Below are 20,800 nucleotides of genomic sequence, written 5' to 3'. Positions count from 1 at the left end.
GTGATACATGCATTCCCGATGCCGACATGAACTATCTCGCCTATTAGAGCACGCGAGTGTTTTCGTGATCCGCCTCCGTCAAAACATGGCCGCCGCCACCACGGTCGAACCCGCGAACCCTAGATCAGAAGCCTAAGGCAAAAGCCACTGAGGCACCGTGCAGCGCATAATTCGTATCTTCTGATCGGCAACTCGGGTATCAGACAATCTGATGCCCGCTTAATTTGTGTCCCAAATAATGTTTCTTAACTGCTACTCTATACTACTACTCTTCATTACCTAAACTTAACCAGGAAAAGAAAAAGACGGAAAAGAACTCGTATATTAAATCGCAAAAAAACAAAAAACAACAGACATTGCAACTGGGGAAGAAAGATTATTTGCGCCACACCGCCGGTAAACACCTGGATTGATACGTTGGCGGTAATTGTATCACAGTGGGAAAAGCAGCGCGTCACCAAAAGCATCTCTGCACACAACAGGGTGAAGGACCTCGTCGTCGCGGCAGCCAAAACAAGTGCGATATAGACGGAAGACGGGGTCGGCCGCCGGGCCAAGAAGGGTTCGCGGCCCATGGTCAGGCCGAGGCCGATGCAAGCACAAGGCCAGGCAGAGAGCACGGATAGGCGGTGGAATGCGGAGCCGCGATAAGCAGCGACAACACCGACCTTTGAAAAGGTCGAGCGGAGTTTGCTCTGCCCCACACCTGGTTTTACACAAATCTCTGTGACGCGAAGCGAGTTGAACGGTCTCGGCAGCGTGGCTGCACAAAGTGTTGCCATGGATGTGTGCCTTGCATGTTTTGGCAATAACGTGGCGGGTGAAATGACCGTTTTTAGAACGTTACGCTGCGGACGGCCAATGATATCAATACGTGTACGAGCACAATACAATCAGGGCGAATAGAAATTTTTTAATAGGAAGATCTGAATTTACGCTGTGCATTTGCTTTTCTTTCTTTTAGTTGTTGTGCTCGAACAATATACTATTATTAGCACACGGGATTTCGGCCCATTTAACTGCCGTGCTGGCTCATTGTATGAACGTTCCAATTTCGATAGCGGTGAAACGCGAGGCACCCTTCTATCGAACGTTGTCATTGCATGTTAAAGAATCCAGGCGGTTGAATTCCCGAAGCTCTCCACTACACGGCGGTCCTTATAGCCGAGACGAAGAGCGCATAGACGCCACTGTACCTAAAGCCAAGGCCAAGCTTTTGGGGTGGAGTTACTTAACTTCTGCTCGGAGTTACAAGAGCCCCCTTCGGGGACCAATACAGAATGCTCCGGGCGCCGGCGGCTATACTGCCTACACATTCAACATGAGAGCGCACATGGAGGAGCGGCTTCGGATCTATGAGCTGTGAAAACCAGTCTGGGTACCTCCTCTTCCGAGGAATAGGGATGCCGAATTGCATGAAGACAGGCGCGCGCTAGGGTGCTTACGTGACAATACGTTGCGAATAAAGAGATATACTATACGTTGATAAAGCAGCAACATCTACCTAAAGATTTTGCACCGCTATTGTCGTTCAGCAAGGAACACAGGTTGACGGGCTCTCCATTCGGACTCTCAATTCCGATCACGGAAAGAAGGCAAACATTGCGCTCGCCGCGCAGATCCCAACTACTGGGTGACCATTACTGCAGATTCGCGTCACGCATGTACAGGTTACCTGCGAGGCGAGGTGTCACCTTTGGTCTACCACCTCCTAAAGCAAGTAGGCGTTGATGCCGATTCCAGCTCCCAGTGCACCATCAGGGCTCCTACCACCAGAGCCTGAGAGGTAATGAGGCCACTGACGCGGTCGCCCGAGAACTTACTCACCGGCCACACCACCCCAGCTCTTCTGGCTCAGAGAACTGTCCCGCGAAATCCTTAACGACTGCTGCGAACGGCAACGCTTGCTCTCGGCTCCTGCAAGGGGTTGACCAAGGCTGAAGAACGAATACTGGAAAGATTCATTATAAGTTAAAGGCGCCAAAACAACAAACAACAGCTGTGAGTGGCGCTCTGTCCCGTTTTTCTTTTCTTGTGTGTGTGCGTGTTGTTTTGGCGCCTTTAACTTATAATGAATAGACACCAACTAGCCCAACAAGAAGTTCTCTTAAACTGGAAAGATTGTAGACTAATGCCCTAGTGTGCACCTCATTCACCAAACACTTTGATCCTCGATTCGATGAGTGGTGCCCACATTGCGGGGAAGTTTGCCAACAATAATAATCACGAAATTTTACAAGGCTAATCTAAATAAAATCTAAAAACGATGTTCCGACTGGCTCATGCAGTTAAACATTTCTAAATGCAAACGCGTGCACATTTCACGTAAACGCTCCATTATCCCCTTTCCGTATTCCCTCAACTCTATGGCGATATATCAGTAATAAACGCATACAGGTACATTGGCGTCGAAATGATGAAAAAATTAACTTGGGTGGGTCATGTCACGAAACTTCGTGCTAGCACTCCCAAAACACTTGGCTTCATTCGAAGATCATTGACCGTGTACCCTCTACCCTCTATCCATCCGACAACTATAGCTTATAAAACTATAGACAACTTAGCTACGTCCGACCTAAAATAGAATATGCCTGCTTAGTTCTTCAAACGAAGGTTACTAAGCAGCTGGACTACGTATTAATTGGCCAGCGTGTGATAATGATGGTTCAATGTAGTTGTGACGATAATGAGTAGGAAAAGAAGCAAAGGAGAGATCACTGCCTTCCTCTGGCACACAAATGAAAATGTTTTGTGTGGAAGCGAATGTAACCGTAAATTACAGTAAGGTGTGGCCTAGTACGAATCACCCCTGCAGTATCGTAGAAAGCGGCAGTGGCTGTTCGGAAACTTACGATGGACACCTGAAATGCGCCATGGGTGAAGGCGGTGGTGAAAAACTTTATGCCATGTTGGGAGACTTAAGTGATTACATCCTAATGACGGGTCGGTTCTTGGCTATGTGTTGTGGCCGGAAGCTGGTGCTTCCCAGCGACTCCCAAAGCCCAGTCCGTCAGCCGCTTTTGAACGGCCGGGTCAGAGCTGGACATCGTAGCCTCCCATCGCTCGAGGTCGGAGAGTTTCCAAGTGGCCAAGAGGGGGGAATTCCGAGAATTTGATCATAATATGATCAAAATCAGCTTTAGGTGCCCCGTGCACACAGGGTGCACTGTGGCGAGAACAGTCCTGGATGGATCAAAGCTAAGAAAGCAGGGAATGGGAATGTATGGGACTGAAGCTGGCGCTACGTCACCTGTTGTAGCATAGTCAAAGATTTATGAAAAAGAGTGTAGATGGTTCGTTGATTACGGTAATGGAGAGAGATTTTTTGGTACGATATCATGCACTCGCGAGCATCTCCCCAGGCGGTGGCAGTCCCTGTTCGGCTGACGTATCCTCGAGCAAAAGGGTGAGCTGCTTCTTTGCCTGGGTGCCCCGTATGAGCGGGCCTCCATATTAATTGAATGGGATGTTCGGGTGGGGGAAGGGAGGCGAGGAACCGGAAGGCTGGACCAGAGATCCGACCATGGGCGAAGTTCCGCTCGGCGGATTTAGAGTCGTTAAAGATGGAGGTGGAAGACCGTAATTGAAAGCAGTGGAGTGCGCGCACCCCATGGTGGTAATTATTCTCGGCATATCGGTGTTCGTAATATATACGTTACAGCAGCTAGAGCTGCTTGTCGATTGTCTGGTCACAGCGCATCGACGGAGCGGTACGAGGAGGTAACAATTTTGGTAAAAAAAAAAAAAAAAAAAGACAAAGCCGCTTATGCACGTGCTCAAAAGACATATCATGAAGAGTGATATAGCCAGCATCGCGAACCTCTATTACGACAGAGCCCGGAAACCAACTTTTGCTGGGGCTCCCGCTTCGAGGGTGGCGAGTTATCAAGTTCTCTATTGTTTCGCTGTCGAAATCAGGTAGCAATGAGATACAGCGATTGGTATCGACGCGCGTAATAGGAAGCAATTTCAGCGCGTACTCGAGCAATAACCGCACGCTTTCCTCAAAGCGAGGAAGAAGAAAACAAGTTGCAGATATGGTATACTCACGAAACGCTGGGACCAAGGGCCACACCAAAGAAGTACTGCCGACTGCTCTTCCGTGATTTGCGACGGATTAGCACCCTTTACAGCTGTCCTCTTTTTATCATAAATCCCTTACGAACTCAAGCATGTTCCATTTCGGCTGTTTCTCCGTTTACTGCATCAAGGGTTTTGTTTTAGAGAGGCCCGTCGTTATCCTGAGTGAGAAAGCACTACTCAATGGGGTGCTAAATGCGAACTCAGAGGTTGCCGTTAATTGTTCTCGAAATAAAAAAAAAGCTTTGAAGCTTAGCATAGCAACGGCGAGTTTCAAAGTAAACATTATAGGGATGCATTTGTCTTTTTTAAACGCGGAAATGAGAAAGCATTGCTTCATAGAGCTCGTTCTGCTTTTTGTATTTTTTCGGACGTGTATAAGTATGCATTGCTTTAGTTACATTACTTCTTATCCGCGTTTTTAATTTTTGTATTCGTTCTTTCTACTCTCGTTCTGTTTTATTTTAGTGTGCTCCTTCACTTTTATAAATTTATTTATTTATTTGCTTTCATTTTACTTTGATAATCACCTACTCACTTTACTTTCATTATCAGTCTTTTTTTTTTTTTTCTCTCAACTCCCTGCAGCGTCCTTACGCTACACAAGCTGAACGTTCTCAATGAATTCACTTTTAGTTGTTTCTCTGGAGATAGTGCAGCTCAGCTAAGACATATATACAACCACATGCAACAAATACTATGAATAAAAAAAAAAGCCTGCTTAGATTAGCGGTTAGTGTCCGCGGCTTGGACATGGAATTATGGTGATTCGAGTCCTGGCGGGGACAGGATTTTTTTTTTTTTCTTAATGATTGACAGCAAAATGCGGACGCGCTTTGTCCGCACATCCTGTCCACAGCTCTGGGTGACGCCAGATGTCTCCTGAGTCAGGAAAGAATTTCGCCTTAAAAACCAAGATATGCTATGATAAACTATGAGTACTAAAAGACACACCATGACTGACCACAACCCTTGACCTGTGAAATTTGGCCATGACCATGCTCTGACCTTTGATTGCAATCTCTGACTGCGTCTATGTTGCACGTCTTACTCGGTATACATGGCTACGTTAAACCACTACGACGGTTTTAAAAATCAACTTTTTGGAAAATAAAGATGTTTTTTTCACCAAAGTATATATAATACTAGTACTAACGACGTCAGAAGACATGTGAAGCGTTATGGGTAAGCTGGCTTACTAAATGGCAAGCTCTAACTTTTTATCTATAACTCACACGTGCTTTTCTTTGCAATCAGATTTTTAGTTGACCATTATTAATGATGACCAAATCCACCAAGTTCGAAAACGCGATTACTCTCTAAGCTGTGGCTCAAAATAATTCTGCCCCTTACGAATAGGCAGTTTTTTAGGTTTAAAGGGCGCTTTTTCGGTAAATACCAGTCCTTGCGGACGTCAGAAAATATGTGACTCATGTTATGTAGTAACGGTTAACTATAGATTCTGATAGTTACTTGTTTAACTTAGATGTATAGGTAGCTGATTGTAATCAGATATTTGTTGCTGACCATTCACAAATGTCATGCCATTTTTTTAGTATTTTCAAATGTTACTTTCTTCGGCTTTGTGGATAAAATATTTATGCCATTTTTGGTACACTTTGAAATTCGCGCGTCGACTGTACACCAATGGCATCACTCCGCACCACACATTCCACGTGACCTTACCTGTCCCTCCTACACTCCCCGATCTAGCAGCTCAGTGCTCTGCCCTACGAGTGTCAGGTGTGAGGTCAGTGGCATGTGCGCTGTCGAGTTAAACGCCGAACGCAACAAATTAATCAGCGCTTTAGCAAAGGAAATCTCTCCCATCATGTCTGAATCAGAAATGCATTGGCTAATTCTCACCAGCAATACCTCAGCGACTCAACTCGGAAGTAATTCAAAATAGCTGATAAGCGTTGTCTAAAGTCCCTGAGATTTAATCAGAAATTCACCACACGTTTAGTAGGTTTCCGGACTTGATATGCATCATGACCCATCCCTACAGCTAGCGTCCTCTTAATTCAGTTTGCGGTTTCTTCTGGCGCATATATGAAACAATAAATCTTGGAATGCCATATGCGCCAGGCGCACTTTCATTAACGCTATTGAAAACTTTATTACAACACTCCCTGTCTGCCCCACTTGGGTAGCTCAGGTCAGGGTGCCCGATTGCTGGGCCCGGATACGAGGTTCGATATCCGCCACGGCGACCGCGTTTCGATCGGGGCAATCGCAAGGCGCTCCAGTCAGTCAGTGCATATTGAAAATCCCCAGATTATCGAAATTATAATCCGTAGCCCTCCATTATGGTGTCCCTTATAGGCCATGTCGCTTTGGGGCGTTAAACCCTATATAGAGTATGCCATACCAGTCAAACCCTGTATAGAGTATATCACACCAGTCAAACCCTATATATAGTATGTCATACCAGTCTGTTTCTGCTCGCAGCCGAACCAAAACGCTTTTTTTTTTTAATAAAAGACGCCTAGCTTTTCGTATACACTGTGCGAAAGCAGACACAGCGTAAGCTGTAAGAAGCACTCCAGATTAGGCCCTTCATAGTCGTCAGTTCAGAACTTATTATTATTATTTTTATTTTTTATTTTTATTTTTTTTATTTATTTATTTATTTATTTTTTTTTTTTTTTTTTTTTTTACTGCCGATTTCAGCAAAATAACGTCGAGACAGGAGCAACGACTTCCCTTTTGTCATTGCTGCATGGGGTGTCACGATACACACTTCATAAGCAGACGAATGTCTGAGAGACCTCTCGATTCGGAAATTCGCCCATACAGCGCCGATATACCCGCCTTGCCAGCGAAGGAATGTAGACACATTCGTGTCAGATGTGCTGTCAGTCAGAAATCAAAAGCAGAAAGCAAAACAAATGAACGCTGGAGCTTGGAGACAAGACAAAAATTGCGGTGGATAAATGCGAAGAATTGGCAATCGCCGTCCAGGTGTATTCTCTCTCCGCTTTCCCCTCGTTTGCGATGACGCCAGGGAGGCCGCGAGGGCGCGCAAACAGACGCACACAACGCACGAAGAGACACATAGACGCTCGTCGATCTATCTGGCCGCCGCGATAAGGGCACACTATAGGCTGACGAAGCGATGGAAAGCGAAGAGTTTGCTCTGTTCGCGTGCGCGTCGAGGCGGAACTACCGCCTGCCTCCTCCTCTTGGCGCCGGGAAGAACGAGGCTCTTCACTTTGGTGGAGGTGTCGCCCGTGATCTGATATTGTTGTTGTCCGGCGGGCAAATAGTGTCATGCTTTTCGGCTTCCTTCCGTTCGGAGACAGGCCGAGGAAGTCTTATCACTTGGATGTGCCTCGGCCCCCGACGCTAGAGAGGTAAGTGTGCGTTATACCAATACTCTTCGCTTCCTTGTACGAAGCTGGTTTCTGGGTTGCATTTGACGATGTCCTTGAAAGCGCAGTAGGAGCACACGTTTAGCTTTTAAAACACGTTTACCCTTCGCTTTCACTTACTGGTTTACCAATATTACGGTCCTCATTAGCCAAGCATTTCAGGTGTGAGTGCATTAATACAGTCGTAGACTGGTCAACACACCTCGATTTCTCTTTACGCATTTCCCTATATTCCCTTCTCTTTGTCATTAGCTTAGATATAGGTTCATGTCGGCCTGTCCTGAAAACAAAGAATACTCTTTTCTGCTTCTTTCTCATTTGTTTCTAAATCGACGTCCATTTATAATTTCAGCCTTCCCTTTTTGTGTAGAGCGATCCAGAACGTACCATAGCACGTGCAGGAGTTATACAAGCTGACTTTACTTTGCTGTCTAATGTCGGCGCACGTCTCCAAGTGCTGAGACTTAACCCGGTGCGTTCCACTGTGTTGTACTTCGTAGCCTACATGTCGTTTAGGGACATTAAAACTAACAATTTACAATTTCATTTACTTCTCCTTACACCCTACGGAGCATCGGTTTTGAGGCAGCTGTTTGGAATGGTAAGATTAATACCCCAGTGAAGGCAAACTATTTTAAGGGACCACAAAAGCGATTCAATCTTGGATGAAAAAGGAGCTTTTATTCCAAGTTCGTCAATTAAAAGTAATGATATCGTGCGAAGGCACTTGAAGGGGCGACGAAACAAAAGGCATTGATAGGAAAATTCAACTGCCAGTTCCTGTGCCTACCAATAAGGACCATTCTGCGCGTGCTCTTTTTAACTATATATTCAATGCAACGTAATTGTTATATTTCACTTCCTCACGCACGTTAACTATTACGAGCAGCATTCACGATGTTTTCAGTATTTGTTTCAGCACACACGTTTCAAAACATATTGCCAGAAGATTGTTTTGTTTGTAGTTTCAATTAATGGACACTTTAACGCTCGCCGCAGAGAACGTGGAAAGAGTTAAAATGCATTATCTTCGATGAGGAGAATTGTGCGACGCCTCGCTAAACTTGTGTGCACAAGGCGCTCGAACCAACGGGATACCCCATTACCTGCATAAAGGCGGCCTTGCACCTACATGTGCGTGGAAACGCCCTCTCACACATACACGCATGCACCTGCGCATGATTACACACACACGATCGAGTAATCTGCAGTGCAATGAGCAGATGATCCGGTTTTCGAACAAGGCAATGTGGGCAGCAGACACAGGTATATCGGACAAAAGAAGATATCAGGACCCAGGAACTTGTGGGTCTCTGAACTTGCAAAACATTGCATATTCTCCGCACTTTAGCCCTGGCGTAAATTATCACCGTACCTTGCCGTTAGTAGGACATCAAAACCGTATCTTTTTTAACTACTGCTGCCACATCTATATTTGCCTTGACACCGCAAGTGGCAGCTACTATTATTATAGAGGAATATTGGCAAAACGGGGCTCATAGTTGTGTCTAGCACATGATTTACTGAAAGCATGGCTGATTTTCGCAGTATTCTTCTTGAAAGCGTGGTTATAGCGTTTGCAGGCCGCCTTTCTCCTCGGCAGCCGTGAATGGTCGGCACTCGCTCGGCCGTCATGAGGAAGCAAGAAAAAGAATCTGGTCTTATATTATTCAGTGACAACAGCGTCTGTCTTTTCTGCTTTTTTTTCTTTTCATTTCGACCTTGTTTTCTTGCGTCATGTGAACGCTATTTTTTTAATCCATCCGCGGTGCGCACATTTGAGAACGTCACAGTTAATTGTATCCTTTTACGCCTCTCTCTTTGTACATTCATCTGGTATACTGTGCCTCGCTGAAATGCTTGGGCTAGAACTACACATGCACGGTATGAAACATTTTGCTAAAGGACACGAGTTAGGACTGCGTGTTGTCGGGCTAGTTAGTTCTGCATATTTAAGAAGAAATTAGCGCCCACACTTGAACGAGGACAGAAGAAAACACACACGATGATTGACAAGCGCTACTACCAACTGTTTATGGGTGTGAACACAAGGGTGTGAACATTTTCCTTGATATTCATTGTGTTCATACTCCAATAAACAGTTAGTATAATAGCGCTTGTCAATCGTCGTGTGTGTTTTTTTCTGTCCTCGTCCAAATGTTAGCGCTAATTTCTTCTTAAAGACATTGGTTAGATCGCGGCCTTGGCGGTATTGTAAGCAAGGTACAAGGAGCGCTGTGTCTGGAAGATCTTGCGGCACTTTAAAGGCAACTAGGCGGTCGAAAACAGTGGTTAAGAGAAAGCGCGTTTTACAGCCGCACAGTGTAGTTTTGGTACACTGAAGTTCGCTGAGCACAATTTGCAAAGCTGCTCGGCATTAAGCCCGGAACCGGCTACAGCCTGCGGAATCGGCAGTCATGATGCCCCGACGTACACGACAGTCGAGGAATAGTGCTATTGTTACCTTTATACCCTCTCGTGGTTCGATGCAACCCTCAATAGAAAGTGCCCTCAAATGATGGGCACTTGCCGCTATGACGTCAATCGTGCACGGGCCAGTGATATTTCATCGCAGAATGTGGTAGGTGCAAGATATACACTGAAGACAACGTCGTGAAAATTCGACGACGACATTGAGTGGAGGATCTCTTCCGAGAGGCACTTTCAGGGGCATTCGTGGGTTGCTATAAGTACTCTCGATTCGGCTGGTTGCAATAGCATTCTACGCTCTTAGTCGTTCTTGACCGCATTCGTTATGTGCGTCTAACTCCAGGAAGCCCAGTTCTTGAACACATTTCCTAATATTTATCTGACTGTAATCTCAATGAGTGCGCAATCAGTGAGCGTCACTCGGTTGAGCGTTGACGCAAGTCCTCGTCTCAGACGTCGCCGCGTACGAACCCCGCAACGACAAAGCGCGCCTGCGAAGTAGGTCACGGTGCAGCCTTTTGCGGAGGGCTTTCCACGTGCGTCTGCAATGCTCTTCGGCAGACCCGCGGCCTATTGTGCTGCGCTTATCTGCACTGGTCGTTAGCATATTGTACTGGGCTTTGTGTGGTTCCGCGGCCCTCGTTGTTTCAGCCCTTCTCACTCTTTGCAGATTAACTTCGTAATGTGTACTAACTATACCACAAGGATTGAGAACGCTGACATCGACCGGTAATCACTATTAGGAAACAAAATGTGTCCAAATGTTTATAGGATATTTGCTCTTCCAATTGTGAAAAATTTACAGAAATATACATCGAAGATTCTAGCATTTAGCAAGAAAGCAAGCAAACCAAACGCAACGTATGGGGCAAAGTGCGACGTTTTGCTGCTTAGTGCCATCTATCTTTAATGCTCGCCATAAAATCAAATCCATATTCAACTGAAGCGCCCTGTCCTATGTGCACTAAATTCAACTTAAGGCTAACGAGATGTGTACCTTCATAGAAAAAAGAAATATTGATACGTGAGCGCTGTTGAGCGAGACAGCTTTCGGAAAGGAGCGAGTTCCTGTTTGCCCTCTTTTTTTTTTCGGTGCTATGCAGCGCAGACACTCAAACGTCCTGGGTTAACAGGATGGTTTATCTATGGCAGCCAGCTATTACTCTTTACGTGCGAAAAATTGGCTTCACGTTATTGCATAAATGTTTCAGCTAAGATAAAGGCTGTCATGAAGCAAGGCGTGTTCAAATGTTTACAGGACATCTTACAATTGTGAAACATTTGGAGAAATATATATCACAGATTACAGTGTATATCCTGCAGCCGTTAGCATATCCACGCGCGAGAAAAGGGCACAACGCATTCATTTAGGACTTATATCCACCTTACAAGTTCTGAATTGCACTGACGGGATCCATCTAAACTTTTAGCAAGGCAGTAAACAAACCAAACGCAACATATCGGGCGAAGTGCGACATTTTGCCGCTTAGTGCTAGCTAACTCCAAAGCTCGCCATAAAATCTAATTCATATTCAGCTGACGTGCATTGTCACATGTGCACTAAGTTCCACTTAAGGCTAACGAGATTTGTGCCTTCAACGGTCGAAATTATTTCGCAGCCCTTCACTGCGGCACCAATTTATCTTTCTTCACTGCGCTTACACCTTCCTTCCTTCTCTTACGGCGCGTGTTCGAGTGCCCACCGAGCAGTGTGACAATTACTGCGTATTTCCTTTCCCACATAGTCTATTCCGGATATATCGAATATTACTTATATCAAACTCTCAGATTATACCCTCAGTGTGACAATTACTGCGTATTTCCTCTCCCACATAGTCTATTCCGGATATATCGAATATTACTTATATCAAACTCTCAGATTATACCCTTAAAAATTCCTAGCAAAAGTAGAGGACTGGTCGCGTTTATCGAACTCCCGTTTATTGGAACATTCGATATATCAAACGGAGCACCAGCACCCATAATCACTTTTCGCGTGCTGAACCGCGTCGGCTACGCAGCCTTTGCACCTGCTGGCAACGCTAACGCTTCAAAACCACCTGGCGAGGTGAACGTCGAGTCCGCTTGAAAGTAGAATTCAGCCTTGCATGCTGCTTTTCAACGCGACATTTCTGTGATGCGGAAAAGCTGGCATTGGGTGCACAAGGTGCTATGCGGCGAAGCCAGCCGTGCTGACAGAAGGCTAGCGGCGACTGCCCCTTGGTCTGCTTCGCTGCTACGGAGAAGGAGAAATCAATTGTACCATATTCTAAACAAATAATATTTGCGTTTATAGCGTCCCAGCAACAAAATTAGACCTCATAATTCACAGCACATCAGCGGCATAATTGCAGGAAGCGTGCCGCTAGCGTGGCTACGCCGTATTCATGCTTCTCGGTTACAAGTAGCTAACTTTTTGCCATATGTTATATACGAAATTATTAATATATCCAACAATTTCGAGATCCCATTCGAGTTTGATATATCCGGGGTTGACTGTAAACAAATTTATCAAAAATGTATAAAAAATTCAGAGGGACACTTAAAGCTCCGTCTCTAATGGTTTGACGCGATAGCAAGCGCTATCGGGCGATGCTTTTTCACTTTTCACTTTTCAATTTTATTTTTTTTTCTTATTTTTCCCCCGCTTTTGCCAGCCGGGCGATGACATTACCGTAAACTCGGATGCCGCTTCTTGAAACGGCATGCGTCCCAGGGCGCGTTCAACGGAAAGCGCTGTTTGCGTTCGATGCAACGCCGAGGTAACTCGACCGTTAAGATAGCGTTTCACACACAGGAACAGTCTTTTTCTCACTTTTTATGTCTTAAAATTCTTATATACCGGTACCTAGTATCAGAAAAGATTGGCTTTCCATTCTGAGCATTTTGAAACCTTCTTGTACCGATTTTTTTCTACTAATAATAGTAATAGTTGGTTTCCAGGAAAGGAAGGCGCTGTATCTGTCCCACATTTTCTGTGGACATTTGAACTGAGCCGTAAGGGAAGGGAAGAAGGTGGGAGTGAAAGCGAAAAAAGATAAACATGTGACGTAGTGGAGGGCTGCGAAATAATTTCGACCACCTGGGAGCCTCTAAAGTGCAGTGACATTCAAAATGTTTTATTGATTGATTGATTGATTGATTGATTGAGTGAGTGAGTGATTGATTGATTGATTGATTGATTGATTGATTGATTGATTGATTGATTGATTGATTGATTGATTGATTGATTGATTGATTGATTGAATGTCCTTTACTGAATGGGAAGGCTCATGGGATGAGGATAATGGGGAGTAGACAGAATCTTCATTGTTTAGGTCGTCACTCGAATCACATTGCTCTAACCAGGCCACTAAGCGAGGAGCCATACTTGGCAAATATCATCAAACGTTCTTTGTTTCATCAGCCTTTAGTGGCCAGAACGGGAAAAATCAGCTGACTGATTACTTAAGCAGCGGAAAAGACGGAAACGGAGCCCCGGTGAGCACTGTACCGCGATTTGAATTATTCGTTTGTGATCTGAGCGGCGTACTCTCACTGAGTAGCAAGAATACGTGCGTATACTTGCACAACATATTGCACCGATAGAGCACGCTCAGTCTGCAATCATGTCCGAAATATTGTTATTGCGTACTACAGAGCTAGCACTGTCGCATATCAATTTGACAGCGGCATAGCGCAAGGCCAACACTGTGATCACAATGAAACAGAAGAAAACAAAATGCTAAGGAAGCAAGGAATTCAAAGAGACCATAATGACAGGCTATTGTCCAGTTCGTAGCTTATCATGGTACAATGAGAGTGTCAGATTTTGCCTGTATATCATGTTTGTCATGTGAACGGGCTCCTGAAGGTCGTATTGATGCCCAAGAAGGCGATCCGGCGTGCATTCATCGTAAGGTTTGTGTTACTATAAGAGCTTCATTTATCCAGTTTGAGGTGAGCTTTTCACATTTACTGAGAGTTATGACGGGACAACAGAAGGTGACTTTGCAATATGTCTTTTTTTAATATTTGCGAAAATAAAATGAAGGCTGTGGCTTGTCAGTTACTGTTGCCCATGCACGGTGGGTTGACTGTGTGGATGTGAGGCAGGTGGAAGCCGAATTGAATTATGTGGTGTAGGAAGTACCGATATCAATAATAGACATCACAGGAGGGCTCCGCAGTAGTATATCTGTAGCGGTGCTGACGTCGACCTTCATGCATTTAATGTTCTGGTCACTGCGTGATATATTCTAGAAAACTAAATGTAAAACAATATCTCGCGAGTAATATCTGATTAGTTTGGTTCGGTCTATGGTGTTTAACGTCTCAAAGCTACTATAAGGCTATGAGATGCCGTAGCAGAAGGCTCCAGAAATTTTGACACGGGGTTCTTTAACACGCACTGGCATCGCACAGCACATGAACGCCCGGCTATTCTCCTCCATCAAAAAGTGGCCGCCGCGGCCGGTATTCGATCCCGCGTCCTTGCGCTCGGCAGTCGAGTGACCTATATAACCACTGAGCCACCGCAGCGGAGCGTGGTAGAGATTGAGACGGCACTGGCTGTGGCCATTTTCTGATCTTTAGGAGAGTTTCGGTGAATCAAACGGCTGCATTTCATAGAATGACACCGCCTGTACAGTAAACGTTGAGAGGGACATGTTTACAGCCCTAAATATATCTGAGTGCTCCAGAGTACCTAATTGGTAGCCCTGAGGTAGGGGTGGGTCCCATAAGTGGGCAGTCATGATAGAATGGTTCTGCAGTCGCTCTGGCTGCATATGGCCAGCCGATGTTCGTATATGTCATAAGGTAGTGCCAACTTGTTTTGCTGTGATGGCCGCAAGTTTCGCTGCCTGCGAAAACTGCTTCCGTGTAACTACACAGCAGTGATGCGAGGTTGAAAGGTTTGGCATTGACTTCCTGGAGCTCTGCGCGTCTTGTCAGGCTCATATATGGCTATAAATACTGCCGTAAAGGTGTCCATATCAGTGGCTTAGGGACGAACTGACGGCAGACAATCTGGATACTGCAGCAGGTCTTTGAAACCACCCTTCTATGCAAAACATCCGGATATGTAAAGACGTGGATGGATGTGTACAGATTAAGGATTGCATACAACAGCCTGTGCAGGGGCTTTTTCGCTTCATGGATTAGGTGGAATGGCTGTACGATAGTCGGTATGTAAAACGTGCGACATAACGAATAAAGTGAGAGGAAATTAGAGAACGCCAGAGATGCTGATATGATATAATCCCCCCCCCCCCCCCCCCCTTCTAATACCGGTACCCGCTACGCTCTGCTTGCCCCTCACAGCTTCGTCGCCATCATCGCCAGCTTTATTGTGAAACGTTCAATATTCCCATTTCTTCGACGCACGATTCTGTCTCTAAAAGAAACGGGAAGGCCGTGAGAAAGATGCAGGAATTGAACCACCACTGACCGGCGCTCTTTGCCGCTTATCGCACGTTTGACCTCTGCAATAGAACTACTGACAAGGGCATGTGGCGAGAGCACAATCTACGCGTAAGTTGATCAGACCCTCAAGGGTAGGGACGTGACAGCGTGCCCGATATCGACGAGGTTTGTACACTACGCGGGCACCGAGAGGAAGCCTTGTACAGCTGGGCGAACATCCATGGAAAACCTTGTAAAACTGAGTGAGCGTTAGGCAGCGTGCGGAAAGGCTCGTGACCACTAGAGGCTGGTGACCGCTAACCTCTTCCTGTTGTTTATTCGAATATGTAGTACATTTGAGATGGCCCCAGACGGAGCTTACGCAAAACGCTCATTGAAGCGAAGCTGTTCTTAAACGTATTGCATTGGAGATAGGGCTGAGGGAGTAACTGTTCTAGCGCGTTTTCCAGTTTTAGTATACTCCTATTCATGAGTCCTTTAAGAACTGCGCTCTAAAATATCACTGCAAGCTATTTGCTCGAAATTCGAATCGAAGATCGAAATGTGGTGATTAACTCTAGTCTTTTAATACGGAGACTCGTGAATGAGGACCTTAATGTTGAATCGCGGGAGACAAAACTGCCTATCCTGAAAATAAACGGGTTTGAACCGTTAATACGCTTACCTTATACTACGTACAGACTGATTTCACACATCGCTCTCATGACCCCACGGAAGGCATGGCTGGCGTCCACGCTTGTTACTGCTTTCAAAACCATTATTTAGGAGCTCAGATGGCACACGGAGACCACAGCGGAAACTGGTCACACTGCGCTAACTCAACACCGAAAGACTTAAACTATACAGTCGAGTCTGCGGGGATGAGGAACACTTTCCTCGCCCAGAGCAGGTAACACTCAGCAAGAATCTCCACGAAGAGGTGCACGACTGGAAATTCAAAGAAAAACGCGCGACTATTTTATCGTGGCCAGTGCTCCCAATATGTGCTAATACGTGTTCGAATCGCATATACTCTGGCGCAGTTATTATTCGAAGAAATTCTTTAGATCCCTCGAGTTTGCCGTGTTTTCTTTCGACTACGCAGCAATATGACGGAGCGAGTTATCGGTCGGCCACATATCGCCATTGTCGCAGGCTTATCGCCGACAGAACTTACGTATAAGCGGCTCCTGGCAAGCAAGATACCTGCGAGTTCCCACGCGAGCTAGGTTGCCTACACAGAACGCAACTTCTCCCCTGGCAAAGTCGGGTGCTCGGAATGAAGCTGAAGGAGAGCATCCAACCTCCTTCCAATCGTCCTGTGCGATAATTTTTCACAAGTCGTCCTCTGCGTAACGCGTGATGTAGGCGCTGAAACCAACGTTGACGTTAATGTCAAATTCTAAACTATACAAATCCTGATTAGTATTTTTGCGCAAGTTAACCGAGTCGCACTAAGGTATCCGATAGTGCCACTTCACGATGGTCGTGAAGGGCAACATGAAAAATGCTTCAGTATGTATGTCATTAGATCCGTTCAGTTATTTTCAATTAGTCATTCTGATGGTTAAATAACATACCCAAAGCTCAGGTAGGTGTAGTCGGAGGTATAGACTGCAGGCCTTATGGGTGAACATATGAGCAGCAAAACGTGTTTAGATTAAGAGCAGAATAAATGTTTAAAAGTCACACCAGCTGCGCTCATTATGAGCAAACTTCCTCCGCAGATGCAACAATGGACGCGATTTCAATTGACAGGGAGAGGAAATATTTACTTATTCACTCGTTTATTTATTTATCATGCTCTGACACGCTTTTCATCTCCAGGATTATGATTCAACCAGCAGCGTACGGAGTGTACAGGTTCAGTCCTGGCTTGGTTTCAATGGAACCATGAAAGAAGCCTGCAAAAAATGTCAGCGCATTTTAAACAATCTACTTATCCACACCTGTATAATAATAATAATAATAATAATAATAATAATAATAATAATAATAATAATAATAATAATAATAATAATAATAATAATAATAATAATAATAATAATAATAATAATAATAATAATAATAATAATAATAATAATAATAATAGTTGGTTCACAGGAAAGGAAAGGCGCAGTATCTGTCACACGTTCTGTGGACACCTAAACCGGGTGGTAGGATAAGGGGGGAAGGTGGGAGTGAAAGCGGAAAGAAAGGGGTGTCATCGTGGAGGGCACCGGGGTAATTTCGGTTTAGGGTATTGGGGCTTCTTATTCAGAGCAATCGGAAAAATACCTACTCTCTAGCTTAACTCACCGCCGCTGTCTCGCAGACCATTCAAACATAGAGGTATGCGGGAGGCTGACTTACGACGTCTGGTCTAGGCGTTTGTTATCACTCGCCTAACATAGGCCCTCCCTTACCTCTCTACCTTAGCTGCCAGGAATGGGACCACGTTGGCTGTCTTGACTGTCGCCCCGCCGGGGTGGTGCAATGGTAAGACGCCCGACTACTGTGCCGGAGTACCCGGGTTCGAACCCGACCTCGGCGGCTGCGTTTCGATGGAGGCGAAACGAAGAGGCGTCCGTGTGCTGTGCGATGTCAGCGCACGTTAAAGATCCCCAGGTGGTCGAAATTACTCCGTAGCCCTCCACTACGGCCCCCTCTTTCTCTCTTTCCACTTTCATCCCACCCTCCTCCCTTCCCTTACGGCGCGGTTGCGGTGTCCACAGAAAACAAGTGAGACAGTTACCGCGCCTTTTCCCTTCCTATAAATAAATCAGTTTAAACCACGTTGACTGTCTTATTAGACAGGCATACAAGTCGGCTCTTCCTCTCCCTCACCGGACCCCCACCTACAAACTTCTGGTATTAGGGGTATATCACACTGTAACGGAGCTCGTGGAAGCTCATCTCATCTCTCAGTAGGAGCGCCTCATCTACGCCCCCACAGTACGTCACACACTCGACAAGGTAGAAATAGGCTTCGAGGCGACAATCGCTGGCAAGGCCTAGCTTCCACCTCGCATCCACAGTAACTTCATCGTTACCCCTCTCCCTAAAAACATACACCCAGCGTGTATCATATCGCTCGCCGCAAGGACAGGGCAAAGTCCCTGCGCAAAAAAAAAAAAAAAAATATTCGACAGATCAGACAGCAGTGTATGTCGACGCAGCCGAATACTCTGACCGCGATGCTTTTTCGCTCGCGGCAGTAAACCACTGTGGACGGCCGTTGGTTGCGTGCTCCATCCCTGTCAGATCATCTGAAGAGGCCGAGGAGGCGGTCATAGCCTTGGCGATAGCCTCCACCTCTGCCGAGACCATCTTCAGCGATTCCAACTCTGCAGTTCGCAACTTCGCCAAAGGCTGGGTGTCCCCCGTCGTCCTATCCCTCCTCCATTCCACCAATTTTCATCTACACCATATCCAATTCATCCGGGTCCCAACGCACTCATCCCATCCAGGGAACGAGGCGGGCCTCAATTACGCCCGATAATTCGTCGACCTGACTGTGGTGTCACTTGTTCTGCGGACTGCGAGATGGTTACATTTCATGACATTACCATGCACTACCGCTTAGGTAGATTCATCTATCTCCCCGCGCATATTTCCCTTGCTTCAAACAAACACTTTCCCGAACCCTGCGATATGTGCTCGCCTATACCCTTTCTACTCCTCATCCTGTATGCTATTTCGCCAAAACGCCACTCTCTCACACCTACTCTGGGCTTGCCCTCGGGGCCCCCCTCCCGCAGGTTTGCAGCTCTCGAATCAAGACCAGTGGGAGGCCGCATTGCTCAGCTCCGACTCGGACGCACAGTTTCGTGCCCTGACAAGAGCCCTAGAAGTCCGCGAGCGCCACGAGCTCATGGCCACTTGATGGGGCTGTAACCCCACAATATTTTACTACTTACTGTCGACGAAAGTAAAGTTTATCCTCCTCCTCCTCGGTGGTTTCTAGGACGCGCGGATACTAGACGTATTCATTTAACATGACATTATTCTACTTAGTGAGCTTCCTCCGGCAGAACGACCAGCAATGACGGCATGCCAGTGCAGAGGAACGCGACTCGTCCCTATTATTCAATCAAACAAAATTATGTTAACTAATTCGATATCACACAAACACGATATCTTCGACATCAACCGCATTTGCGAAATGGAACAGTTACACAATTAACAGTATAACGTGAGCCCGTCACGTACTCAATATAAGGCAATGAGCAGCAATTTTCAGTTGGGTCCCTGAAATACCAGCCATCTTCGACAGCAATCGACCTGATGAAGCGGCCCAACGAAAGCCGTGAAGACCAGTGTACGTCTATCGCGAACTCAACAAAAGGCAATTATCCGCAGCAGTTTGCAATCTTGCTTCCAGTGGACGTAAGAGGGCAAACGCTGACCTTGCCACGCAAAGCTGATAAAACTTCTCTACGGCTTTTGAGGGTTTCTTTTCTGCTCTGATGCCATGGGGAGACTTCCACTTGAGCTGATTTGCCGACACGATAAATTATCTGAGCCATATAGCTTCCTGGATATTATTGGCGCAGTTGCACAACTCCTTCCGTATAAGAACTGCAATTCTTTGCGAGACCGCGGAAATACAGTAACGTACATAAAGAATGAGCCAGGGATATGGACCGAGTTATTGAAATATGCCAGCGAGCATAAAGAGTGCGCCTGCAAATGCGAAGAGGCTGTTGGCTATTTCATTTTTTCTCCCGTACTCAGACGAGGGGCACGAAAGAGGATTAAAAAGAGAAGCCTCCTCCTCCCCTAAAATATCCCGGCTGTGTTTAACCAGAAGTGTTATCCAGAATGACTATCCTGGCTCACAAATATAAATTAATGTTAACTTAAGACTTGCTGACATCTTGGTGAACGTTTCTTTACAGAATAGGCAGTGATCACTTCCTTATTTTTGTTCACATTGCTGCTGTCAGGGGAGTAGGGGTAAGCGAAGGCCAAGTGCCTAACTGAGATTAGCACTGGTATAAGCTAAAACAACACTTTGGCAACAGTCGCGACGCTGCTGCTGATTCAATTAACCTGCCTACGTCTTTCTGAGTGCCAGATCCCAAGTTAAAAAAACCTTTCTGCTGCGAGACGTAAGGAAAAGCGGCGACTCATACGGATCAAAGGCATTCCGATTTGTGAAACAACATACAGTATACTAAATTTCGTAATTAAACGGCACTCCAAAAAGATTAGAGGAGAGCAGTGGGTCTTTTTTCACGCTAAACTAAGTGCTTTCACGCCAGTTTCACGAATTTAATCAATTGTGACTTCCTTGTCTCAGACTAACGCCTTTGGCACCATGGCGTACATGGGGACATCCTATAGTGATCTTCAAAAAAAAAAACGGAAAACTACAAGTGATATTAGAAGACATGGTCGCGTCAGGCTTCGACCTATACCGTGGTGGTGCGGACATAATGCATATGCACTGCGACCCCGCCCCAGTGTGAACAGGCCGGATTGCATGAGCCCCTTGGCTGGGAAAAGCCCGCTCCCCGAAACAAAAACCCCGAAACCTTATGGTGCGG

The 20,800-nt window shown here is 45.9% G+C and overlaps 1 protein-coding gene across 1 annotated transcript in view; it reads left to right on the top strand.

The window, feature by feature from the left end:
- The first annotated feature begins 7,149 nt into the window (after positions 1-7,149).
- Positions 7,150-20,800, top strand: part of LOC146199696 (neprilysin-1-like) — a 68,216-nt gene continuing 54,565 nt past the window's right edge. The window contains exon 1 of the mRNA XM_084595193.1: positions 7,150-7,436. Coding sequence (XP_084451319.1) covers positions 7,354-7,436 — 83 coding nt within the window. The 5' untranslated portion in view covers positions 7,150-7,353. The remainder of the gene's footprint in view (positions 7,437-20,800) is intronic.

Source organism: Amblyomma maculatum, chromosome 2, assembly GCF_055883805.1.
Source record: "Amblyomma maculatum isolate TAMU_Amacu chromosome 2, ASM5588380v1, whole genome shotgun sequence".
In the NCBI taxonomy this organism is placed as follows: Eukaryota; Metazoa; Arthropoda; class Arachnida; order Ixodida; family Ixodidae; genus Amblyomma; species Amblyomma maculatum.
The sequence above is the reverse complement of the archived record's forward strand: the minus strand, read 5'-3'. Positions and strand labels throughout refer to the sequence as shown.